At 44.9% G+C, this 27146-nt stretch overlaps 1 protein-coding gene across 1 annotated transcript in view; it reads left to right on the forward strand.

Annotated features, from left to right (window-relative positions):
* The window catches only part of IGF2R (insulin like growth factor 2 receptor), a 102489-nt gene that overhangs the window by 66105 nt on the left and 9238 nt on the right, over positions 1 to 27146 (forward strand). The window contains exons 26-42 of the mRNA XM_056853310.1: positions 815 to 902; positions 1982 to 2200; positions 4398 to 4531; positions 5594 to 5691; positions 7139 to 7275; positions 10137 to 10327; positions 11134 to 11260; positions 11646 to 11771; positions 14457 to 14725; positions 16001 to 16213; positions 17657 to 17806; positions 20405 to 20566; positions 21315 to 21522; positions 23002 to 23148; positions 24597 to 24831; positions 26055 to 26191; positions 26947 to 27064. Of these exons, the coding sequence (XP_056709288.1) occupies positions 815 to 902; positions 1982 to 2200; positions 4398 to 4531; positions 5594 to 5691; positions 7139 to 7275; positions 10137 to 10327; positions 11134 to 11260; positions 11646 to 11771; positions 14457 to 14725; positions 16001 to 16213; positions 17657 to 17806; positions 20405 to 20566; positions 21315 to 21522; positions 23002 to 23148; positions 24597 to 24831; positions 26055 to 26191; positions 26947 to 27064 (2759 nt within the window). The remainder of the gene's footprint in view (positions 1 to 814; positions 903 to 1981; positions 2201 to 4397; positions 4532 to 5593; positions 5692 to 7138; positions 7276 to 10136; positions 10328 to 11133; positions 11261 to 11645; positions 11772 to 14456; positions 14726 to 16000; positions 16214 to 17656; positions 17807 to 20404; positions 20567 to 21314; positions 21523 to 23001; positions 23149 to 24596; positions 24832 to 26054; positions 26192 to 26946; positions 27065 to 27146) is intronic.

The following is a 27146-nucleotide window of genomic DNA, read 5'->3' on the forward strand; positions in this document are numbered from 1 at the left end:
TGTGCTTGTGGCCATCAATACGTTCTCTTGTATCGGCCAAAGTCTCCTTGTGCTAGAGGAAAGCACCACCATTCTTGGAGTTGATCCAATCCAAGGGATCTTTAACCATGACATTTGTCTTTTTTTTGCCTTTCTCCCCCCAAAAAAAAAAATTTTTAGAGGGAAATCTCAAATCAGATGACGGTTTTACCCTGTATTCTATGACAGTAAACAGGATAGCAGTCTGAATTTATAAGTTCCTTTCTCAAAGGACGGTAGGTTATTTGGGAATCACATTAACATTCGGATGTGGAATTTCTTTGTGGTTCATAACTTAAACAGCACATCACAACAAATCTGGCAATATTGGCTCTTGCAGCTCATTCAGAAGGGAAGGTAGGGTCATCTTATTAATATTCAGATATCAGCCGAGCTCAGTTCAACTAAGACAGTGTTGACCTTTTACATAAAATCGCTGCTTTACAGGTTACGTGGGGATCAGTTTCCCAGTAGGCAAAAGGGTGCTGAGCTTTTACCCTTTATAAAGATTTATTTATGCAAAAACTGCAGTTTACCAAAAGGGGCAGACCGGACAGTGTATTTGTGTCACTTAGAAGATGTGTGAAGACCAGGACTCCTGGGCTTGTGGGTTTTCCTGTCAACCTAGTGCTACTTGGAATTAGGATGAACTGGAGATCCAGTTGTGTGTCTTAACACTGAGAAACTGGAAAGGTGGTTTACGGGGAATGTATGTAGGTAGAGGATGGGTTGAATTTGATATATATCAATTTATAAAACTGGCCAACTCCCTACCACCTTCGTTTTTATGCCGCAGGGATCACCAGTCTTCCAACACGAAGAGGATTGTGAATTTGTGTTTCTCTGGCAGCATTTGGCAGCATGTCCTGTGCACAGAGCACAAGGCAAGTATGAGTCCCTGGGATTGGTCTTATTTTATTATTATTTTGACCTGTGCAACTAAAAGCTCTTGTGTAGAAGTGCTATGTTTCCTACCATGCAAAGTGCTAAGCTCGACTAAGCTCTTTCTGGTCTCTCTTTCCTCCCTGGGCATCTCCCAAAACCTGAACAAAATGCTACACAGAACAAGTAGCTGCAGTGAGGAGATGGAATCAGGCACCGTCTCTCTGCCCTCCACCCCAAGCCGCTCCTGAAACAGCACGAAGGGGCACTTGGAAGATTGCCCCCTGCTAATCTTTATGGTCGGGAAGCTATATAGCATGCAGTTCAATGGAAGAAAGCAGAAAGAAGGGGATTTGACAGAAATAGCCCCTTCTTTTTAAAGATCACATCAGTTATTTTATTTATTTATTCAAATTTATAGCCTGCCTCATTCCCAGCAAGCCAGCCCCAGGGCGGATAACAACCTTTAAAACTCATAAGCCCATCAAACATCAATAAAACATCATAATAAAACCTTGAACGGTGGCCTTAAAATTACCCAGATGCCACCATGTAACTTGGGTTACAGCAGATCAACCCCCCCACAGATGTCAAGCCAGCGTGGTGGAGTGGTTAAGAGCGGTGGTTTGGAATGGTGGAGTCTGATCTGGAGAACCAGGTTTGATTCTCCGCTCCTCCACATGAGCGGCGGAGGCGAATCTGGTGAACTGGATTTGTTTCTGCACTCCTACACACAAAGCCAGCTGGGTGACCTTGGGCTAGTCACAGCTCTCTCAGCCTCACCTACCTTTGTTGTGGGGAGGGGCAGGGAAAGTTGATTGTAAGACGGTTTGATTCTTCCTTAAGTGGTAGGGAAAGTCGGCATATAAAAACCAACTCTTCTTCTTCAAGAGTGGGGTGAGAGGATGGGGAGGCCAGTACAATGACATGCTGAAATGGACAGTTATAGTTCTTTAATTTAAAAAGTTTAATTTGTTATTTCTGGTCAGTGTGTTGATCTGGTACAGATTTTGCTGTAAATTCAGCCATAAGAATTAAGTTCTATGTGGGGCTGCATATTTAGGTTTGTTCTTTGTTTTAGGTGAGAATTGCCAAGTGAAAGATCCAAGGTATGGTTATGTGTACAACCTGACGCCACTTTCTGGAAAGGAAATAAAAGTAAGCACTGATGAATACGACTACTACTTCGGTATCTGCCAGGGATTGAGAACAACAAAGTGTAAAGATCCACCACCAAAAACCGATGTGGTATCGTCATGTCAAGTAAAGAAGCAAATCCCGCCTACTAAAAAAATAGCAGGTAAAGTCCTCCTGGGATTTCCTGAATCGATCATAGAAATGGGGAGGGGGGCTGTCTGGTTCTGCAGGGGCAGGCACGTGAAGAACCTAATAGATTTCTAGAGCAAATGCCCAAATGGACCTTTTAAATTTAAAACCTGCATGTGCCTATTGTTGCTCTTTAGAGGGGCTGCCTCTTGAAAGCTGTTGTGTAGGGGAAAACATCATGTTCCAAAGTCCATATCTGCCTCCATTTGACCAAAAAGTGCAAAGAAAAGTGAGAAGATCTAAAAAATAAATAAAGTCCTTCATACTTTAGGGTCCTGTTGCTTTTGCAGTCAGATGTATTCCAATTGAGGTTGGATGCATTCATCAGAGGTTAAGGTTAGTCGGAATGCTCTGGAGTCTTGCCTCTTGAATCCGGCTTTCAAGGAGCTCAGAACAGCATCTGGCCCTCCCCAGTTTATTGTCACGGGCCCCCTGTGAGGCGAGTAGGCTGAGGACGAAGCTGAGGCGTGGTCACCCAGTAAGCCTCACAGCAGGGATTTGAACCTTGGTCTTTCCCGATCTTCGTTTGACACTAAAAACTGGCCTACCCATGACGTGTAACATTTAAAATTTATAGAGCGCTTGCCGTGTTGGAAGTATTGGACAGCACTGTAATCTTGACTAGATCTTTTTCAAAAAGATCGATGGCCAATTACTTTTTCAACTTAATCCACCCCTCCCAACACAGAGCCTTTATGTTAGCCAGATTAAACACATTCCCATCAGCTATAGTTTCTGGCAGATACAGGGGTATCCCTCGGAACAAAAGAATTTTCAGCTGTCAGTTGTTTGGACCAGAATCAGTTGAGCATATCCTTTTGTACTTTCCCCTGTATCATAAACAACATCAAGAATTAATCAATCCTCACATTACTCCCTTAAAACTTTTAGCATATGATGGCATCACATTTTTATTAGCAGACAAGACACCTGCTGTCACCGAACATGTGGCAGAGTTTCTGACGATTGTCATCAAAAATAAAAATAAGAGGGTAAAGAATAAATAGTATAAAACCAGCCAAGGCCATTTGTAGGCACCGGGCAACATCAACTGGAAGGGTGCCGGTGTTAGCTGCAGTTCTTATCCACTGGCTGGATGAATGCATTTTTATGGTATTTAAACTGAAATGTTTTAACTTAAGGGGCGGGTTTTGGCCATGTTGTTGTATGTGCATCCTTGTGGGTGCCTGTATTTATGCTCCCTCGTTGCTTTTACTATGCCAATAAAGGTGTCTGAATCTGCATCTGTAATCTTGACATATAGCCCTGTAAAGTAGCCTTACTCAGGCACATTGGAAGAGTGGGGTCTATAATAGCCTGCTCCCTGTCAGCAGCTGCTCGGGTACTGAGATGAGGCAAAGGCTGCAGAGAAGGATTGGGGGGGCGGTTGGAGAAACCCTTAATTCCATCCCTAGCGTGAGGCCTGCCGCTCAGGGAGACTCGCAGTTCACCTTTCCTCCAGTTCCTCCAATAGCAGCTGTTTCGAGATGAGAATCACCTGGCAACCACAAGCTTCACCAGTCAATGCTCACCAGTCCTCGCCCGCTTTCCTAAAATGTAAGGGGGGTGCCATGTTGGGGAACTGTGCTCAGAAGAGCCATCAATGGCATGTCAGAGAGCCACATGGGGCTCTTGAGCCACTCAGTATCACAGACACAGGCATTGCAACAATAGCGCATAGTTTGTACCTCCAACCTTGGCCAGCTCCATGTACCCTGATAGGCCACTCTTTTTCACTGCTGGGAATAGGCCAGCCCCACCCGGCAGGAGGAGAGAGACTGCTGGTTTTCCTGAATCAAATTGATGCATGTGTCACTCTAGTTTTTTATCTGCTCTCATTCCCCACATGCTGCATCCAACCCTGCTCCAAACCTCACAGCCTTGTGTCATTGGTACCAAGTCAATAGGTGTGGACACGGCAACAGGGAGCTTTCTGGTTCACTGCCAGTGTAAGTAGTCACCCTACATCCGTATTCTATTAACAATAAATAAGACAGAAGCAAAAATGAGATCAGATTGTGAGGAGTCATGATTTTCTTTAGTGAACATAGCAAGTGGGACATTGGGAGAGAGACAGTACTCCTGCTAGCCGCCAGTAATACTAGCTGAAATCTATCCTCCTGATGTGTCCAACCTCCCTTTAATACTTCCTCTAAATATTTTACTGTTAGGATTGTACACCACAAAGCTGACTTATGAAAACAGACTGATCAAGATTAACTATACCGGAGGAGAGACATGCCACAAAGTTTATCAGCGGTCAACAGCTATATTTTTTTACTGTGATCCCCATGACAGTTTGGAGGTAAGCAGATGATTATCGAGCTCCCACTTCTTCACATGTCAATCACAGTCACTGGAAATGGGTTATCTGAAGAAGTGAGCTCACAAAAGTTCATGATCTGCCAGAATTGTTTTAGTCTTTAAGGTGCTACTAGACTCCTGCTCTTTTCTACTGCTGCAGAGACAGACTAACACGTCTACCCATCATGACAATGGGTTGTATACAGCCAACCACAAGCAGAAAATGCTGGCAGATACAGTTTTTCCCAGCAGTCCCTTTTGAGTTCCGTGAGCAGGGGTGGTGGTAGGGTGGCTCTTCCAGATTCCTCTTTCATACTGAGTCCTGTGGTTCCAGACATCTTTCTGGGAGATGGAAAGGAAGTTTGTGGGCAGAATGGAAATACAAAGACAATCCATGCATATTGCCTAGTGGCCGGTGGGACGCAGCTCTACATCTTTGCGTGCCTGTCTTGTTCTAGAGGGACAGCTCTGTGCAGAGTATGTGTGTTGTGGGAGAAGGGTGTCTGAGAAAAATGGAAGGCAAAGAAGCAACTGTCCTTCAAACTGAATTTGGCAAAAAAAAACTGCATAAAGGGGAGAAAGATTATTCTAATCACAAAATGGCTTCTGGTTCAAAGTTGTAATTAAGGACATTTGCAAGAAATACCTGATATAGTGCTAAATTTTGTGCACCCCACTTCATGAATGACAGAGGTATAGTTGGCTATGCCAGGTACACTGGTATCTTGTCCCCTAAACAGCTGCTGATTTGCATCAGTGCAAACAGTTGTATCCTTTGGCAAAAAGGTCAGGTCCAACAAGAATTAACTGAAAATAATGCAGTTTTGGCTGGATTTCTTGATTTGCCACCATTAACATGACAGTAATTTAATTCGTTGGTTCAGTTGGTTTCCTGAACTTTCTGTTGAAGCAATTTTGATTCCTTAACGGTTTTGGGATTGCGTTAGCATTTGCACCAAAATAGATTTGTTTTGTTCTGTAGAATCAGTTGTTCATAACAAGGATTTGTTACAGGATTTCTTCCTTGATGGCTATACGTAATAGATTTACTTTGTTTTCTCAGCCCGTATTTCTGAAGGAAACTGAAGATTGTACCTATATGTTTGAATGGCACACCCCTTTTGCCTGCCCACCCTACAAATCCATAGACTGCTCCTATAAGTAAGTTACCTTACTTCAGCAGGGTTTTACAAATGTATTACTTAGATCAGTGGTCAGCAAACTCATTAGTCAAAAGAGCCAAATATCAAGAGTAGAACGATTGAGATTTCTTTTGAGAGCCACCGTCCTATTTGCTCCCCCCTGCCCGCCCTCACCAGGAGGGCGCCCTCCCCCTCCCCTGCAGCACCAGCGCGGGGCCTCGGTTGGCAGAGCTCAGGGCCAGGCCGGGAAGTGCCAGGACCCTCGCGGCCGGGCTGGGCAAGGCAGGGGGCTTTCCTGGGACGCGGGGGAGGGCTGGCCACGCAAGGAGGGAGGCCGTCATGGCGCTGGGGGGCCCGAGGCACTGGCGCCATTTCGGAGCGGGGGGTCGGTCCCCCTGCAAGGGGCTGGCCCGCGCCTGCCTGCCTACCTGCCCGCCAGCCCCCCCCCATGGGGCAAGCGTCCCACTGGACCGACCACACCTCCCTAGCCTCAGTCCCCCGCAGGGACGCAGACGCAGCAAGGCAGAGGCGGCTGCGCCGCATGGAAGCGTTGGCCCGGGAGCTCGCCCGCTGCCCCGCCGCACCCACCTTCTTCTCCGCAGTTCCGGGAGCCCGCCTGCGCGCCCGGCGTTCAAACGGCCGGCCCGGCCCCTTCCTGCTGGGCTGGCTCCGCCTGGGGGCCGGCGCTGCTCACGGCAGACCCTCCTGGCAGAGGCACGGCGCCGCCGCCCCCTCCTCCTCCTCCTCCAGCAGCCGAGTGTGGGGAGGGGGCTTCGCGAGGGCCGGGCCTCCGCCTCCCCCGGCCCGTTCCCGCTGGGGGCTGGAGAGTGGCCCGGTCTTGCGGGAGGAGCGGGCGCTGCTCGCTGCCAACCTGGCGCGTGTGTTGCGGCTGCCTCCCGCTCGCCTGCTGGCTCCTCCCTCCTGGGGCGCGCTGGAGCCCAGCGGGAGTGCGGCGCCTCTTCCTGGCTGGGCGCGGGGATGCGGAGGAGCCGCACTCAAGGGGCCAAAGAGCCGCATGCGGCTCGAGAGCCACGGTTTGCCGACCACTGACTTAGATCTTGCTATCCTGTCTGGAAAATATTAATGCACAGCCCATTCTAGCAGTAAGTTGGTATGATATTTATAGGGATGCGAGTTGTTTTCTCTCCCACTCCCACTAGAAACAGACATCTCTAACAACTAGAGGGTATCAGAGTATCATCCAGTCGTGCCAGTTCCCAACTTCTGGACCCCAGAGCTTTGGGGTCCTTCTTACCTTCTTGCAGCACGCTCAGAGTAGTAAAATCAGTGTAGGACAGCATTGCAGTGAGATAAGCTGCATGTTTTTGAGATTTGAGGTTGGAAGCAGGTGTAAATTGTTTGGTAGCCCTGAGAAGCAGTCCCCTACTATCAGCGCAGCATCAGGATTGAGCCTCTTATTTGCAGGGCATCTTTTAAAATATATATATATCTTTACTTTATTGCAGAGATAGTGACGGCACCTCCTATGATCTCTCTTCTCTTACACGGTATAAAGAAAACTGGGAAGTAATTTCAGATGCTGCCTCTTCACAGAAGTATTACATTAACATCTGTAAATCCTTAGTTCCACATCAAAGTGCAGGTAATAATTGGGTGAAATAAGCAGAATGTTTATCCAGAAATCTGGATTCTGAGCCCCAACATGCTACCTGTTCATTATGTACAAATTAGGGCTGAAGGGGTGTTTTGTTTGGGGTGTGTGTGTTTTTTATAGGGCACAGTGTCTTAAGAACAGTTACTGGATTTTATTTTAAAATGTAATTCAAGATAAATTTGTGTCCATAAGGAATTCTGGGAAGGCTGAACAGTTGGCAAGTTTTCTCAGCAGATATTGAAATGCTGTTGAGATCCAGGGCTAGATAAGCAGCTTCCTGCTTATGTAGTCCTGAACCTGTCACGGGCCTCCCAGCACACACACACCGGACAGTTTCAAACCTCACAGGAGCAAGTCCAAGGGTATTCCAAAAGCCAAGTCCAAGGGTTCAAGCCGAGTTTCAGACAGAGCAAACTGTTCACAGCAAGGTCAGGAGTAGATAGACGTGTTGTTTCCACACAGCTACGCCCTTTCCAGCTGCTTATAAATAGGACGCCACTCAGGCAACCTGTAACGCCATGCACCTGCCAGCAACCTCAGACCTGCTCCTGTGAACACTCATCTCCACTGTCCATGCTGGGTCGGTACCCAGCTGCCAGTCGAGCACTTGGTCTCCGATTCTGTAAGGTCCTACGTGTTCGCCTCCTGCGCCATTCCTGAGGCTCTGGTGAAGAGGGGGGTGAGAGACAGGCAGCTGGCTTTCTGCAGCCGGCTCAGATCTGGAGGGCTGAGGGGTTACTGCGCTGGTCCCTGGCTGTGGGTCTGGCCCCGCAGGGGCTGCTTCTTTCTGTACAATCTCAGCCACTGGCTGTGTATAGCAGCCAGGGTTGCCGGCTGGCTCTTCATCAGAGGAGTCATCAGTGTCCCCTGGACTTGGCTGGGCCATGACAGAACCTCTGCAGTTGTCATCATGGATCTGATTGCACAAGTTCAGGGCTAAGTAAACTGCAGATTACTTATCTAGCCCCAAACCTGGGTGGTACAAGAGGTGTGTGTGTTTTTATGCTGTCCTATGTGGGGCACATCCCCTGACTATCTCATTATCCTCCATTTCTATAGAAATCTGAGTAGAACACATTTATGTAGTATATGCTTGCTGAATGACGGACTGTTATGTTATATACAAGAATAACTGAGTGTATTTTTAAACTTACTATAATTAGGTTTTTCCTGTATTTTGTATTCTAACTATTGTACTATGTTTTTCTTAACTTTCTATATTGGAATTAAAAATCAGAACAGAATAAAAAGCAGAGATGGGTATGTTAGATCAAAATTTGTTCTAAATGCCCTTATTAGAGCTAAGCAAGTGTTCACACAGAGAGCCAGTGTGGTGTAGTGGTTAAGAGCAGCAGACTAATCTGGAGAACCAGGTTCCATTCCCCACTCCTCCACATGAAGCCTGCTGGGTGACCTTGGGCCAGTCACAGTTCTCTCTGAACTCTCTCAGCCCAGGCAGAGGCAGGAAATGGCAGACCACCTCCGAACGTTCTTTTTCCTTGAAAACCCTACGGGGTCACCACAGGTCAGCAGTGACTTAATGACACGCACACACACATACACAGTGTTCACACATTGTAATCATTAGTTCGACTTAAATGTTGTACTGGTCTTATGACTTTTACATGAGATTCTCATGACACTGTAAAGATGAACACTGTTATTGTGTCATAAGCTTTCCTGTGCCAGAATCACTTTTATCAGATGCATGTAGTGTTAACATTTAGTTGGCGCAGAGCTTTATACCAATGGGGAGGGGAGCTATTACAAAAAGGTCAAGACTGTCTAGTTTCTTAGGTCATAATTGTTGCAGAGCACAGATGAAAGTCAGATCCGGTCAGGATTAAAGGATCCGCTTAGAGTGGATGTGGATAGACCAGCTCTTGATGAATTAGCAAAGTGGGATGAATCTGAATAATTGACTGAATAAGTTATAAAGGAGGAAATTACTTTGTGGTACTTTGTGCCTCGTGGCGCAGAGTGGTAAACTGCAGGACTGCAGTCCAAGCTCTGCTCATGACCTGAGTTTAATCCCAACCGATGTTGGTTTCAGGTAGCCGGCTCAAGGTTGACTCAGCCTTTCATCCTTCTGAGGTCGGTAAAATGAATACCCAACTTGCTGGGGTTAAAAGGAAGATGACTGGGGAAGGCACTGGCAAACCACCCTGTAAACAAAGTCTGCCTTGGAAACGTCGGGATGTGACGTCACCCCATGGGTCAGGAATGACCCGGTGCGTCCACAGGGGATTACCTTTACCTTTTAATCATCCCATGCCCCACAGAGTCCAACATACAATCAAATCTGCGTGTCGATTCCAGTTTAGCAGCTTCTCACTAGAGCTGAAAATTCAACCTGTTCCTTGCATTTCGTGCTGTTTTGTAGCCTCTGCCAGCTGAATGTAACTCTTCATGCATCTGAAGAAGTGGGCTCTGGGTTGGGAAAGCTGATGCCGCAGTGGCTTGAAGACCAAGTTTCCAGAAGATTCTTTGTTTTGACTTCAGCTGATCTATGCCACCCCCACCCCTTGTAAAACACAATAACACCTTTGCTTACGTAAGCAAGGATAGTCTAAAGTTGCCCCCGTGTGAAAGTCTCTGAATGAATTTAGCATGCCAAAAAGTTTTCAAAACCTCCCTGGAAGTTGCTTCTGACTCATGGCAACCCTATGAATCAATGTGACTTAAAAGGCAGGTCTGAAGGAGCTTCAGGTGTGTCTGGTCAATCTTATATTCAATATTATATACTTTTGAACACATTACTTCCCCAAAAATAGTAGCATGAGAACACTGGAGTGACAAACAAGGAAACAGCGCAAAACCTTGTCTTTTTGTTTTCTGCCAAACTGTAGGTTTCTGTCCACCAGATACTTCAGTCTGCCTAAAAAATGAGTCCCGATATGTCAATTTAGGTGAGGTGGCAGAGGGACTACGAAGAGAAAATGGTGTTTTTGTTCTTAAATACATCAACGGAGAAAAATGTCCAGACCAGATCCGCAGGAAATCCACAATAATACGCTTGATGTGCGATGAAGACAGAATTGTAAGTATGTCCCAGCAGATAAGATTTGATAGTGGTGGAAGGGAGAAGAACAGCTGCATGCTTGGTGGAGGCAAACAAAACCTTGAGTCCATACATATAACAGTTTTGGCATACCTCTGGCCCTGATGCATGGGCCGACTCTTCTCTCCCTCCCCCTTAACAATTGGCAGAGTAATGCAGACAACCAAGCTATCTCAGGACATGTGCTCAACACAGGGCAGCTGGTTTATGGGTTCCTTGTATTTGAAAAAAGAGAATAGAAATCATGGGTCAGATTTGGCTTGGTGATGGTGAAAGATTCTCTAAAGAAAATTGGGCTTTAGATGATGTGATGAGAGATCCATGAATCAAACTGCAGTTTCGAGAATAAGAAGTACAGATAGTGGGTGGGGGGAGTCCCCATTCAGACCTGGGTAGGGCACCTTGGCTACTATTGTTAGGAGAAACTTCCCTGTGTGTTTTTCTTCTTAAAGTAAGTAGAGGGAAGATTATGGGCAGCACTGAATGAAATTAGGAGAACAGGGATTAAGCCCCTCTTCCCTTTTGCACCCTCCGCAACTGCAGATTTCAGGCTGAAAAATGGCACAAGATTAGTTTGCGGCTCTTCCTTCATCACATCTATGTAATTCCTCACAATAACTTGGGTGGAGTTTAAACTTCTGACTTGAGCTGTTTTTATCACCAGAGAAAAAGGGGTTGCTCTCTGGCAGCAGCCGTTACTGTATTTTGCTGCTTTATAAAAATCTGCCGTACTCTCGTTCAACGGTTTTTCTATTGTTCACTTTTTTCCTAATGGTTTTGTTCAGGACTCCAAGCCAGAACTAATAACGGAACTAGAGGAATGTGAATATACCTTTCTGTGGCTCACTGCTGCTGCTTGTCCTCTGGAAAGCAACGTACAGAGTAACTGCAAAGTAACCAACCCCCTTACAGGTAATTTCCTTTGGACGCAAATGTGGGCCTGACAGGGTAGTTAGAACATAAGAAAAGCCCTGCTGGATCAGATCAAGGCCCATCAAGTCCAGCAGTCTGTTCACACAGTGGCCAACCAGGTGCCTCTAGGAAGCCCGCAAACAGGACAACTGCTAGTTAGCAGCTGGAAGTGGCTCTGAGCATTCTGCCAGGGTGAGAGCGGAAGCGCTCTTTGGCCTTGGGTTGCTCACTGCTGGTTTTTACTTCATGCCCTCTTGCTGTAAGGAAGAGCAGCGGGACTGGTGCATCCTCTGTCATTTGACCAAAGAAGGTGCTGTTTTGGTTCTTGCCGCAGGGTTGTTAACTTTCCCCCACCTTTATTCTCACCCTTTCCATTTTCTAACAGGACACCTCTTCGACCTTAACCCTCTAAAGAGGCAGGATGGCTATACTGTCCATGACTTCAGGAACCGGAGAACAATCCAGCTGAGTGTGTGTGATGAAGCCAAAAGCTCCTGTGGTGGTGGAGTTGGTAAGCTTCCCCCCTCCTCTCAGTAGCTTGTTCAATGATGTTGAGCCCATCAGAAATCCTCCCCCTCTCCCACAGAGATATATCAGAGATGTTCACTTCAACCCTGTCTAAGTAGACAATATCCGCAATAGCTGAGATTAGCAAAGGGTTGCCTGACCCGTTCTGTTTGTAGACTCACGTAAGAGATTAGGGCTGCATTCAGGTATCACGCCAAGCTGCAATTAAACTCCAGTTTAATTTAAACATACCTTGCATGCGCCCATGTGTTCTCCTGGCCCCTCCTTCCTCCCCCTTTCCCTTTGTGTGAAAACTGGGAACCAGTCATGCTCTGCACACAGGTGTGACTAAATTCAAACTTAGAATCTGTGTGTGTGTGTGTATGTGTGTGTAAGTGCCCATCAAGTTGCTTCCAATTTACAGCGACCCTACGAATTAGTGATCTCCAAAACATCCTGTCCTTTCAATGTTCTGCAAACTAAGGGCTTTGGCTTCCTTGACTGAGTCAGTCGATCTCATATTGGTATTTCCTCTTTTCCACCTCATGTTGGGGACTTTTCCTAGCATCATTGTCTTTTCTAGGGAGCCTTGTCTTGTAATGTGACCAAAGTACGATAGCCTCAGTTTAATCATTTTAGCTTCTAGGGAGAGTTCAGGCTAGATTTGATCTAGAACCCACTTATTTGTCTTTTTGGCATGCCACAATATCCATAAAACTCTCCTCCAACAGCACATTTCTAATGAATCAACTTTTCTTCCTGTCAGTTTTCTTCATTGTTCAACTTTCACACCCATACATAGTAATAGGGAATGCTATGGCATGAATTATCTTGATCTTGCCTGCCAGCAATACATCCTTACATTTAAGATTCTTCTTGCTCTCCCGTGGCTACCTTTCCTAGTCTCAATCTCTGCCGGATTTCTTGGTTGCAGTCCCCCTTTTGGATGATGACTGAGCCAAGCAGTAGAAAACCTTGAACAGTTTCAAGTTCTTCATCATCAACCTTAAAGTTGTGTATTTCCCCCTGTAGTCATTAACTCTTGTCTTCTTGATGTTCAACTGTAATCTTGCTTTGGCACTTTCTGCTTTAACTTTCATCAGTAGCCACTTCAAATCTTTACTGCTTTCTGCCAGTAATGTGGTGTCATCTGCATCTCTCATAGTGTTAATGTTCCTTTTGCCCAGATGTGTGGGGAGAGTAAACAAATTTTATTTTGCTGGTTTAATGAATTTCCCCCACAAGTTTCTGTGATTGGCCACCATTACTCCCATTTTTACAGATTGGGAACTGAGCACATAGAACTGCCTTGAGGCAGTGAGTTATTGGAAAACATGAATCCCGCATTCGTGGAACCAGTAGTTCCTCTTCATCGCTACTGTTAGGGTTTGGTCTAAAGATGCTCTTGTGTGAGCAGAAGATACATCTGTCCATGTGATGGAGAATCTTCAGTTTCCATAGATTCCCTGCTCACTCCCCTGACTCTCCATGTTACATCAGATGTTCTCAAACGTACCTCAAACTTTGAAGATTGGGAGAATCAGGAAAAAATTGTTCTGTAACCAGAGTTCATTCTTCTTTAACCCTTAAACAATGGCCTTGGCCTCTCCTTTTTTTCTGAAGTCTTCAAAGCAAGTCTTTCTCTGAATTAATTATGAAACGAGTGCAAATATTTTTCATTTGTGTTAAAATGTAACTGATCAAGAGTGGATTTCACAGTCCTCTGACCTGGAAATTAAGGTGTCGCCCATTCTGGATGGGGTTCCACTCCTCTCAGAGGGACTAGTGTGTAGTTGCGCAGTTCTGTTTGACCCAGGCCTACTGCTGGATCAGCCAGTGGCAGCTGTGGCCTGGAGTACTTTTTACCAGTTTTGACTAGTCAGCCAGCTGCAGCCTTCCTTGGGCAGAACGGGTCTGGCTACTGTGATAGATGCCCTGGTTAGTCCAGATTTGATTACTGCAGTGCACTCTTCATAGGACTGCCCTTCCAAAGTGTTCAGAAAGTTTGATTGGTTGAAAATGTTGCCCTTTAGATGTTGATGAGTGGGTCATAAGGACCATATCACTCAAGTCTTGGCCCATCTACACTGAGTCCCTGTTTGTTTTTTTGGGCACAATTCAAGATGCCAGTCTTGATCTTTAAATCCCTGTATGTTTTGGGACTAATATACCTGAAGGACCTTCTAATCACTTATGAACCTACCTGAACACTGAAGTCATCTTCCAAGGCCCTGCCTCAAGAGTCCCTGCCTTCTGAGATTAGGTAGGTAGCAACCCAAGAGAGGGCCTTCTCAGTCGTGGCACCAAGACGCTGGACGTGTCTCCCCAGGGAGATTTGTCTGTCCCCTTCTGTTACCTTCTTCTGCTTGAAGGGAAAGACTTTTTTGTTCCATCTGGCGTTCCCTCAGCAATCTCTCCTTCCTGCCCTATGTTTTAATTGTCATTTTTATGCATGCATATTTTGTTGTACTGTGCATGTATTTTTAACTTAGCTTTAATTGTTTTTGTTTTGGGTTTAATGGTTTTTGAGATGTGTTTTTATTTGCTTTTAACCTGTTAGTTGTTTTGATTACTATGAGGGCAGAAAGGCAGAGTATATATACATTTTGTAAATAAATATAAATTGCTTTAACGGAATTTTTGAGCATCTTCAAAAACACTAATGTCGCATTCTTAAATTTGGTCACAGGGGTCTGCCTGACTGCTGGCAAGCAGCAAATTAACGCTGGAAGATTAAGCAAAATGTTAACTTTAGAGGATAAAGTGCTGAAACTTGTCTACAAAGATGGAGACCCTTGCCCTGCAAACCCTGACTTGAAGTACACCAGCTATTTCAGCTTTCTGTGCAGGAGCAACGCGGGCCTTGCCAGCCAGCCTATCCTCAACGCCTTTGACGAGGCTACGTGCACTTACGACTTCACGTGGCACACCCCTTTGGCCTGTGAAGAGGAGAGGGCGGTAAGCGAATGGAAACTTTACCAAGTAACACAAGCGGGTACACATGAACACGCCTTCTACTGAATCAGACCCTTGGCCCATCAAAGTCAGTATTGTCTACTCAGACCTGCAGCGGCTCTCCAGGGTCTCAGGCAGGGGTCTTTCACGTCACCTACTTGCCTGGTCCCTTTAACTGAAGATGCCGGGGATTGAACCTGGGACCTTCTGCATGCCAAGCAGATGCTCTACCACTGAGCCACGGCCCCTCCCAGGTAGAGGAAGGGGTTGGGTGTGGCGCTTCAACTTAGCCCTGCGTAGCATTATGTCATACTGGGCCTATGTATATGCTGTGGTACAGAGCAGCAAAGCTGAGATAAGAACATAAAGGCCGTGCTGGATCAGACCAGGGTCCATCAAGTCCAGCAGTCTGTTCACACAGTGGCCACCCAGGTGCCTCTAGGAAGCCCACAAGGAAGACGACTGCAGCAGCATTGTCCTGCTTGTGTTCCAAAGCACCTAGTATAATAGGCATGTTCCTCTGATACTGGAGAGAATGGGTATACATCACAATTAGTATTCATTTTGGCTAGTAGCCATGGATAGCTCTCTCCATGAATGTGCCCCACTCCACCTCTTAAAGCCTTCCAAGTTGGCAGCCATCACCACATCCTGGGGCAGGGAGTTCCACGATTTAATTATGCGTTGTGTGAAGAAATACTTCCTTTTAACTGTTTTGAATCTCGAACAGTCCGAATGATATATGACATTCCCCCCTGTTAATCCGCAGTGTGTCATTGCGCACTGGAACGTGTGGCTTCTGGTTAATTGAAAATCAACTAACGTTCTCCGAGCAGCAGCGGCTTCCCTAAAGTTGAATTGTTAATAATGAGGAAAGGACGCTCCAATGATTAGCTCTTACTTTGCTGTCTTGACATAGCAGCAAAGTAACTTCTGCCTTGGTCATCTGCTCAGCCCCTGGACAAGTGTTGGCATTCATTGGGCTATGCTTCCCAATAAGCATGTTTTGAGCTAGAACCTAGGTCACAAGCATCGTCAGTTGAGTTTGCAAGAGTGCAAAGAGGTGGGAAGAAACTGGAGGATGGGGTCGGGTGAAGTGCATACGAGGCCATGGTGAAACATTGGCTAGTAGAAGGGCAAAAGCACCAAGTCGAGCCGGGGTCACTTACAACAGTTCACATGATTCACTACCCTTGTCTTAGCTGGGTGGTTTTCACCTAGCAAAATGAATGCATGCTGAGTGCCAGTTTGTGACGTTGCCCATTTCCCCCTCCGTAGGTGGACTGCTCCATCACAAATGGCAGCACGATAATTGACCTCTCCCCTTTGATCCATCGAACGGGTTCCTACGAGGCGTTTGACGAAGATGACGTGACCAACGAGGTTCCGGACTTTTATATCAATATTTGCCAACCTCTGAACCCGATCAAAGATGTCAGCTGTCCGCCCGGAGCAGCTGTATGCATGGTCCCAGTGACCGAGGATCCTGTAGTAAGTCCCACAGTATAAATCGAATAAAACAATACAATTCCTGTTCAGCAAAAAGACGTTCTGTTGGAATGCAAGCCCTATTGTGTGTATGGCCTTTGTAACAATAATAGGTAAAGCAACTGAGCTGGCCAGAGTCCCCAAGGAATAATCTTTGCAAGTCTGCTGCTTGGAGTTTTATGCCTTTCTACCCCCCCCCCCCCCATGTACCTGTACTAACCTTTATATCCCTCCCCCTATACATACACTTGAAGGGCACTATCAAGTAATTACTTCCACTGGGCTGTGGCTTTGCCTGACATAAGTTTCATGCTCCCAAGGTGGTTTGGGATTTATGTATCTTGAACCGCAGTTCCTCATGTTGCATGGCAAGCCTCTTTTATGGTATGGCACGGTGTGTGTGTGTGAAGTGCCGTCAAGTCACTTCCGACTCATGGTGACCCTATGAATGAAAGTCCTCCAAAGTGTCTTATCCTTAACAGCCTTGCTCAGATCTTGCAAACTGAGGGCCGTGGCTTCCTTTATAGAGTCAATCCATCTCTTCTTGGGTCTTTTCTCTTTTCCTGCTGCCTTCAACTTTTCCTAGCGTGATTGACTTTTCCACTGACTCTTGTCTTCTCAGTATGGCACTGGGATGAAGGGAATTGTCTGCTATTCAAATGGATTTTTAAAAGTCTGGCTTCACAGGACAAGGGTATACAATATAGACTAGCTGTTTGAATCCCAGTCCATAGAACTGTGATGAGTTTTGGTGACGAAGGAAAACTTTTGTAATTTTACTGGGTTGATGCTGTACATTTCTAAAGGTTCCTTCACACCCGGTGGTCCATTTTAGAAACTATGGAACAAGACAAAGCCTGAGAAATGGTGAATAATCTCCCTTTTTTTCTAACTCCCACCATCCCCAGAGCCAGTCATTCTAAGGAACACTCTTGGATCTGTTCTACTTCTGTTATGCAGAATGAGGAGGTAGTATGAGAGACTGTACCTCTTCAGACTGCAGATGGAGGGGAGCATATCTTTAAATGCTGTTCTTCCTACTCCTCCCCTACTAGTAAAAATCTTTCCATGTTGTAATTGAGTGCATCAAGGAGAAAGCTATGATAATCCTCTCTCCACAGTGGTACTTAATTTTCGACATGCAGAGAGAGGTGGGCATTTAATGGGGGAGCAGCCTCTGAAAATGCAGTCCCCTCCGACCTGCAGTCTGACATGACGCAGCCCAAGGACTCCGCTACCTTGTTCTGTGTTTCTTGCAGACCAGCTCTTATTTCCAGTCTAACCATCGTTGCCCTTATTTACTCAGTCCAAGAGAACTTTACTCCTCTCATGCCATATTAGATGTTGTGCAGACCTTTCCGGGACTACATTAAATGAAAATCCAGACCAGTTGTGATATGGGAAATAATTACAACCCAAAGTAATGGATTTCGTCTTTGTGTTTAGGATATTGGGCACATCCCTGCAGCTCCCAAACTCAACTCAGCAACGAATGAAGTTTATATTGCTTATAATAGTCCCACTCCTTGTTCATCAAATATTACGGTCAACTATTCCTCTCGCATTGTATTTCATTGCAACAGAGGAACAAATCTGGTAAGTAGTTATGCTTTGCTCACTTCCTAGCTTTCGTGCTCTGAAAAGAATTATTTGAGCATACTAGAATAAGGATGATGAAGTAGTGCTGTTGGAATAGATTTTAAGTCCTTGCCTGGGTTTGCTCGATCTACTTCAGTTAGTTATACCTGGCTGTAGGCTTGGGCTCTCTCCACACAGATCTTCCAATCAAGCAGGTGCAACCCTCTATCCCATCACAAATATTTCTTAGCATAAGGTAGTAGGGATGCTTGTACCATAATAAATCTGCTTGAATAGTTGCTCAGCCCCCCTCAAAATAATAGAAGAAGAGTTGGTTTTTATATGCCAACTTTCTCTACCTTTTAAGGAGAATCAAACCATCTTACAATCTCCTTCCCTTCCGCTCCCCACAGCAGACACCCTGTGAGGTAGGTGGGGCTGAGAGAGTTCAGAGAGTACTGTGACTAGCTCAAGGTCACCCAGCTGACTTCTTGTGTGGGAGTGGGGAAACCAACCCAGTTCACCGGATTAGAGTCCGCCACTCACATGGAGGAATGGGGACTCAAACCCAGTCCTCCAGTTAGTCATATCGTCCTTTATTGGCATAAAATCTCTGTACATACGGTAGCATGTAAAAATATAAATATTTGAGATATAACCTTACAAAATGGTTAAAAAACACTTGCATAAGATAGTGTTGTGAGCTAACACATCCGTCTGTTTAAATAATTTGCAGCGTTCTATAGCAATCTTTAAAAACTGTGCTACCTTCTCCAGAACATAGGGCGAACAATTATTCAATAGAAAGGAAGCATTACAGGAATTGGAGCCATTCAGTCTACATGTCTGCAAAGGGCTTAGTAGTTCATTACGAATTTCTGAATAGAAACTACAACACAATAAAACATGGACAACTGTTTCAACACACTTACTGCCACAGGGACAAAGTCTGTCTGACTGGGGGATTTTGCTAAATCTTCCATCAAGTAATGCTGATGGCATAACATTAAACCTAGCTAGGGCGATGGCTCTGCGATAAGATGAATCATACATTTGAGACAAATATGGGGAAGGCTGGTAAACATCAAAAGGTATCCTTAAGTTTAGTGGCGAGCAGGCTTTATTAGCAGCCCTATATAGATCCTGAAGGCCTATGTCTAAAAGTCTGCTTTTTATCATCTGGAAAGCTTCTACATCAGAGAGCATGAGTAGGGAATCAAAATTTAGGCCAATAGATTTGATTTTGCTTTCTGTGTGTGAGAGCCAATTGGAAGCATACGACTCCATGAATAAGAGAAGAGGATATTGTCGAAGGCTTTCACAGTCAGAGTTCATTGGTTCTTGTAGGTTATCTGGGCTGAGTGACCGTGGCCTTGGTATTTTCTTTCCTGACGTTTCACCAGCAGCTGAGCAGGCATCTTCAGAGGAGTAACACTGAAGGACAGTGTCTCTGTCCTTCAGTGTTACTGTCCTTCAGTGTTACTCCTCTGAAGATGCCTGCCACAGCTGCTGGCGAAACGTCAGGAAAGAAAATACCAAGACCACGGTCACACAGCCCGGATAACCTACAAGAACCAAGAGAAGAGGAGTCTGCCTTAAAGTGGAGGTGTAGCCAGAATTTAAAGGTAGTAAGCCATGCTCTGGCATTTGGCCTGTTTCCAAACACAGTGCCACACATGGTACACAGCGGGGCATGCCCATTATTTTCCTGAGAAATTTAGAGTCCACCACTCTTAACAATTCCACCACGCTGGCTCTCACTCGTATTTGACTGAACTGCAGTCGAATGAACTGCACTTTGAATGGAAGAAGTGAACCAGCGCCATCCTAGGTTGGAGCACAGAGACCAGAGCCAGGCTTGAGTATGTACTCGGGTTTCATGTAGTGGATGTTTAAATAAAGTAAATTTATATATTCTGTATACCTCGCAAGGCAGTGCTAAATTTTTGAAAAGGAATGGGGAAGGAAGGGTGGTATGCCAGTGGTGGAGAAGCACAGAAAGCCCCTCTGTGAAGGAGTGCGCAAGATACCCTAGTTTTTTGCCCCGGAGGCTGGGTTCTGCACTGCCTTATACCAAGCACACATAATAGTTCTGCAGTTAATATTCTCTAAAGGTGGGAGGCAAAATGCTGTAACAGTTGCATGTGAATGTCTGCAGTGAGCATCAGGGATATTCCTGCTTTTTTATGTCTTTATTGCCCTTTTTCTTTTGGCTGTCAAGCTGCAGCCTACTTAAGGGCAACCCCATTGGGTTTTCAAGGAAAGAGATGCCTGCCTCTGCATAGCCACCCTACATTTCCATCCAAGTGCCAACCAGGGCTGACCCTGCTTAGCTTCTAAGATCGTAGTGACCTGTACATGAAAATAGAATTAGGAGTGCCAGCCATGTCTCCAACTGATGCATCAAAACTGATTCTGAATGTGTTTTCTTCTGAATAGAAGCACGTGACAAGCATCCACTGAATCTTTATACCATGACCGAATTAGCCTCTGCTTAACTTCAGCTGCTGTTTCGTTTCTAAAGGCAACAGCTGTTCTTTCATCCCTCCTGTTTGACCATCGAATAGTCCGAGCCTCAAGCCATTTTCTCTCTCCTTCCTTGTGCTTTGGTCGTAGGGGAAGCCAAAAATGATCAACAGGCTGGATTGCGAGTACCTGTTTGAATGGAGCACTCCACTTGTATGCCATGATGAAGTGGATGTTGTGGGCTGTTCAGTGACTGATGAGCGGTTACACTACACTTTCAACCTTTCCAGCCTTTCCAGACAGTCTCACAAGGTGATGTGGCATGGCCAGTAAGGGAGCTATATACTCTTTAACCAAATTACTCTTGTGTGTTGGAAGTTTCTGACTTCAGCTCTTGCAGCTGTGGGGACAAGAGTGGCTGTTGAATTATCCAGTTTGCAGTTATTCAGTTCTGAAAGCTTTTGAAGATCATGCTGGAAGATCCAGAGGTAGTGTATTTTCCTAGGTGACCATAGAGATGTAAAATTTGCAGACATTTTGAAGCCACAGTGGGAAAAAATGGAATTTTTTTTTGGGGGGGGGGATTGAAATAAATGCAATGCTTATTGTCCTATCGAAGATGAACTAATTCTAACACTTCAACAACATACAGCCCACTCAATTCGCAACCTGGAGTTGGCATCCCTAATTTCTAAAAAAATATTTCATACGAGTGTAATTCAGCACTCCCCAACATTTCCAGTTTTTCTGTTGGAAAAATGGGGGGGGGCTTTGAAAAAAAAATGGAGCCCCCCAAATTTTCTGGGTTTTCCCCCCAGGCTTTCCCAGCTCGAGACGACTGCACTACATAGTTGAAACTGAGATTAACAGCCATTTCCAGCATTCAAATTAAATGTATCTCATATGGCAGCTTTTGCTGACCTTTCCCACTGCTCAGCAGTAAGGTTTCTGTTCCCGGTCTTCTGTCTCCCCCACTCTTCTTTGCATATCAAAGCGATAAAGCATCTTTCAGTCATCCTTTTTGCAATTCATTAATGCCTGATATTGCTTTCCTGCACAGGTTTCTTCTGGGTCTAGGAATTACCACGTTGGGGTGTGTTCCAGTGCAGCCGATTCACCCCCAGGGAAATGCAAACAGGCAGCAGTCTGCCTCGTCTCGGGCAACAGTGCGGCCTCGTTCGGTAACATAAAGGAAATGAAGATGGACTACCGGCATCAAGATGAAGCTGTTGTTTTGCAGTATAAGGGAGGTGATAGGTGCCCTCCAGGTAAAGCTTTATGAAATTGCTACCAACAAACCAGCAAATGCATACTTTTATCTTCAGGATTGCTTTTGATTGCACCCCATAACTTATGTAGGCTTGCAGTCAACCAACGCCTAAGGCCCAAGACAAGCAGTACTACTTCCTCAGCTCCTTCCCCCTCACAGTATCCATTTGAAGAAGCACTTCCCATTCCTGAAGCATAAGAGAGTATATCCGAGGCTAACCTAGACGGAAATAGCCATTGAAACTTCCCCCAGTAAATTCTGGGATTGCCTTAGAGTACACTAGGTTACCTAATCTCCCAAAAGTTGCTTCTGACATTTCTTGTCCCTTTGAGGCCCTTGGAGAGGGAAAGGAGAGAAATGGACATATCTTTTTATAGTGCAGATTGTAATCGGGAGGTTGGCAAGGTGCATATTTCAGGCTTGCTCCAATACTCTTAAGACATTTCAAAGCTCAGCTAGGGAGCCTGTCCCCCCTCCCTTTCCTCTTTATGATGTAAGTAAGGGAACGATTACCACAACAATAACCAGAAGGGAAAGAAGTTCACATGATAATCACAGGATGTCTGATGTTTTTCCTAGGCATGGAAGACTGGTCATACCGGTCACAAATCCCATTATTAGTCATTATGAGTTACTGCTTTTCATCATTTTGGGTAGATGATGAATAGTGGGTGCCCTTCCGTGGCAATAACCTGCCTTTGATAGATGGTGTTCGTTTGTTTAACCGTTTACATCCCGCTTCTCCAGAAAGCTTGAGGCAGCTTACAAAGTTGTTTTTAAAAATTGATTAGCAAAACATGGAAGATCACCATAATCCACCATGTAGAGGGGGCTCCAGGCTTTGTACCACCGCATATTTTTCAGAGGTGTGCTTCTGATTACCAGAGGCTGGGGGCAAACAGGAGGGCAGTTGTCTTCATGTCCTGCCTGTGGGCTTCCCAGACACATTTGTCAGGTTACTGGAAAACAGAATGAGGTCCAAATACTCCTACCGATCAAAAATATATATCTGGAAGGTATCTTCTGCTAAAGAGTGCCTTCAGCTCAAAATGTTGGGATAATACTTTCATAAAAAGTGACATTCACTGTATCTGTTTGATAACAAGGGTTTACCCTTCTGCCTCATCTTATCCTCTTGCAAACAGAAGGCTGAACTAAATTTATCTGGGGCCTGTCCCATCTGGGGCCCTCTTAAAAATCATCAGCATCTGCTAATAAGCAGCACAAAACTTAACCTCCAGCCTGAGTATCACCTTTGCTAGTAATCTCCAAACTTGCACATAATTAATTTGATATCCTAGTCCATAATAGAAGACAGTTGCTGAACCAACAGCTCTTCAATGTTGCATTTTGCAGACAGGGAATGCGGTCGTAGGATGATTAACACCGTTGGAAGTTCTTGTCTCATTTAAAATGGAGTGCCTTTAGGTGCAAATAGTATATCTTACTGATGGAAGCCTCCTTTTTTGTTTTGCAGTGACTGAAATGGGTGAGCTTTGTGTCTTCCCTTTCCAGTACAACGGCGTCAGGTATGACAAATGCATTCAGGAAGGACATGAACGGCCGTGGTGTGCTACAACCAGTGATTTCCAAAGGGACAAAAAATGGGGATTTTGTGGAAATGGTAAGATCTCTTCCCTTTTTAAAGAAGGTGCTATAGTATCTATTGTGCAGTGTTAGTTATCATGGGGTATTTTGTATTTTGTATTGTTTTGTTGTGTATGTGTGTGTTACGCGCCTTCCAACTCATGACGACCCTATAAATTGATGTCCTCCAAAACATCCTATTATTAACAGCCTTGCTCAGGTCCTGCAACTGAGGGTTATGGCTTCCTTGACTGAGTCAATCCATCTCATGTTGGGTCTTCCTCTTTACTTGCTGCCTTCAACAGTTCCTAGCATCATTGTCTTTTCCAGTGACTCTTGTCTTCTCATAATGTGACCATGGTGCGATAGCCTCAGTTTAGTCATGTTAGCTCCAGGGAGAGTTAACATGTCAGGACTCGAGGCAGGCTTGATTTGATCTGGAACCCACTTATTTGTCTTTTTGGCACTCCAAAGTATCCATAAAACTCTTCCGGTCAGCTTTCTTTTATTGTCTAGCTTTCACACCCATACATAATAATAGGGAATACTATGGCATGAATTAACTTGATCTTGGTTTTTTTTGTTAGCTAGTGACCAATATAGTTGGGTATGTAACCTAGAACATTGAGTGTGTGTGTGCTTACTCACCCTTTGTTTGAACTAAATGGGATGTGACCATATAATGTAAAATAAATGTTACAGTAAATATTTTGGAAGCTACCATAATTTTTAGAACAACTCAGTTTTGAAACCATTTATACTGCTTTTTCATTAAACAGCTAATACTCCATACAACATTGCCCACAGTGCAAAATGAGTTTAACTAGCTCAGATCCACTGGATTTGGAGGTGATGTAGACTCAGGTGCTGTATTCAGACATCTCCAACAAATTGAGTTTGTTTGTGATTCAGACTTACCTGTATCTGAGCAACCTTCCTCGGCCCATCCCTTCGTGCACAAATCTGAGACTGAATACTTCTTTAGTCTAATCACAGTCTGTTGCTATATTCTTCAAACCGGCATTTTAAACCAGGATTAAACTCCGGTTTAGAGGCTTTGATTCTTTTCCCAGGCCATTCAGTGTGCTAAATTTCTGTGGACAGATAACTCTTTGTGGACTTATTTGCAGAGTCTTTCTTGTCCCTTCCATCCTGATTCTTTGGGAGTTTTGCAAAACTCAAAAGCTTTCAGCCCGGATAACCTACAAGAACCAACTTTCTTGTTTTGTTTTATTGAGCTCAGTAAGTCATGTGAGCAGCTTTTATATTGTTTTCCTTTGGAGACTAACATGAAAGCCACTGTTGTGACAGCATAAATGTTCTGAATACACAGTGCTGGCTGTGATCACAGACGTTCGTCCAACATGGGTACATACAGAAGTCCTGGAAGTACATATTTTCTCCCATCTGTTACAGATCTGAGCTGTAGAAGTTAGTAATGGATTTAATATCTCAGAGTGGTAAATGTTTGTCCTTGCCTTGCAGTAACTGGGCGCAGGGAGTCGACCTTTATTTTCAAATGTGATGACAGTGTCGGTAATGGGAGTCCTCGGCTTTTAAGTGAGACCCTTGACTGCGCTGTGACTTTTGAGTGGAAAACGCAAGTTGTGTGCCCACCCAGGAAAATGGAGTGCAAGTTCATTCAGCAGCACAAAACCTATGATTTGAGAGTGCTCTCCTCACTTACAGGATCATGGATGTTTGCTGACAAGGACAGCTTGTAAGTCTGTTTCTGTATGTCTCAGAAACCTGGCCGATTGGTTCACTTTGGTCGGAAGAGTCGTGCCCACTTTCTTTCTAAGGTGGTTGAATGTTTGGTAAAGATGAAAGACTGCATTGTGCAGAAAACTAAATGTGTCTGTGAAGTCACTGACACTAAACCACAGTTACCTCTGGTTTCGCGCTTCTTGGGAGTCCTACATATTTGGTCTCAATGAAATGATGGTTGCAACAAACTGGCACTTCAAAATGATCCTGGGAAGGTTTCTAAATTGAAATGGGGTGTGCGTTAAGCAGAAATGCCAGTGTTCCTCTAGTTGACATGCATCATAGGGGTTTTTGTTGGAATCCTGTGTTTAGTGTGAATCGAAAGCTAGCAAACAAAAGGATGCTGCTGAGAATGGTAAAGGGTTATAGAAGGTAAAAAGCATGAGGGAGACCGGGGAAGCTGGATCTGTGCAAGCATGTGGGAGGGAGAGGTAAGAGTAGATGAAATGCTCCAAACTGTAAGGGCAGCCCGGCAACTGAACAATTGGCATTGGGAGTTCTTTTGGGGGTTGCTTTGGGTCATAGGATGGCCAGCCTGTAGCATGGGTGCCCCAAGGGGAGGAAGCAGAGAGTACAGTTTGATAATTAGGGCCACTGAGTATGTGTGGGTTGAGGAGGAGAACTTAAAAAAACCCACAAAATTCTCAGAGCCTGGGTTACTCTCATGCAAGAATGCTGCTAGTATAATGCTTGTTGGTTCGCACTTTATAGTTTAAGTCTTGGGGCTTCTGTAAGAATCCAGTCTCACGTCAATCCTTTTCTTGCTTTGCAGTTGTGTGCAGCAAGAAGGGCTAAAGTAAAAGAATCTAGGTTCCTAGAGAGGCTCTTGATGAGCGCTGATGAGTTCCTTCTTGATCTTCCACATTGTGTTCTGGGGAGGGGGGGAGTCTTTCAAACTTGAGCAGCAGGGCCCAGTCAGACTACCTGGTTCAGGCTGGAGGCAAAGCCCCACCTAAGCATGTTATTTGTAGTGTTGCAGTACTTGGAATGTTGGGGCAAAATCAGAATAAATAAAGCCAGCGAGCATATGTAGGTATGCTCCGTTTGCACAATTTAATCCAGGATGCAGAATTCAGCTTTTCTTGGTTTAGATTATTAACCATTGAGAGCACATAGACCTGTCAAAATCAAATTCTATATTGCTGAGCTGCAACCTTTTTGATATTTTTTTAACAGCTACTACATGAATCTCTGTCAGAGGGTCCATGAAGGGCCGTCCGGCTGCCCTGAGCAGGCGAGTGTCTGTCGGAAGAGTCATAGTGGGACTGTACAAGTTCTGGGACTGGTACACACACAGATGCTGAATGTGATGGGTATGGTATTCTTTTTTTTTTTTTAGTCCTTGCTGTGGTGGTTTTCTATAGTTATCTGAATATTCTTTTAATAACGTGCATTCAAACTTTATACTGGAGCATCTGAAGGGCCATCTTCTCCCATACGTTCCTGCCCGGGAATTAAGATAGCAGGAAGATGCCCTCCTGACTATCCCACCAATTAAAGAGGCTTTTTTTGGTGGGTACACAAGAGAGGGCCTTTTCCATGGTAGCCCAGCAATTATGGAGCAGCCTCCCCAAGGAAATGTGCCTGGTCCCCTCATTGTTGATCTTCAGGAGGCAGGTGAAGACTGTTTTATTTAGGACTGCATTTAATTGATTTAACTTTTATTATTGGCAGTCCTTGTATGAGTTTTTAAATTATGACTTTATTTGGGCTTTGTAATTGTTTTATTGTGTTTTTATAATGTTTTATTGATATTATAAGCTGCCTTGAGTTTCACAAGGGAGAAAGGCAGCTAATGTATACGATAAATAAGTATATGTGAAAAGTGCTTATCTGCCTCATTTCTGCAGACATTTGAAATGTCATGTGTGTCATATTTTGATGCCTCCCCCCAACCTAAAAACCAGAGTTGCACCCCAGTTGCATTCTGATCTGAGATGTTTGGCTATGAGATGTGAGTGGAGTGTGGATTATGAAGAAGCAGTAGTAGCAATAGCAGGAAGGGAGTGTTTTGAATCACTGCTTGCCTGCTACACTTTGCAAACACATGGTGGTTCTTCTATTGCAGGTGATAAAATTCTTATCCATTATTCCAATGGCCATGAATGTCCACACAGAAACAAGAAAGCAACAACAGTGATAGAATTGAAATGTGCAAAAACCGTTGGTATGCCAAAACTGGATAGGTAAGTACAGAGGCTGTTAAGTGCCCATTCGATTAGGCTCAAAATCTCCTTGCATGTTACCACAGTGAACCAGTGTATGTAG

The sequence above is a fragment of the Euleptes europaea genome, chromosome 7, assembly GCF_029931775.1.
Source record: "Euleptes europaea isolate rEulEur1 chromosome 7, rEulEur1.hap1, whole genome shotgun sequence".
Lineage (NCBI taxonomy): Eukaryota > Metazoa > Chordata > Lepidosauria > Squamata > Sphaerodactylidae > Euleptes > Euleptes europaea.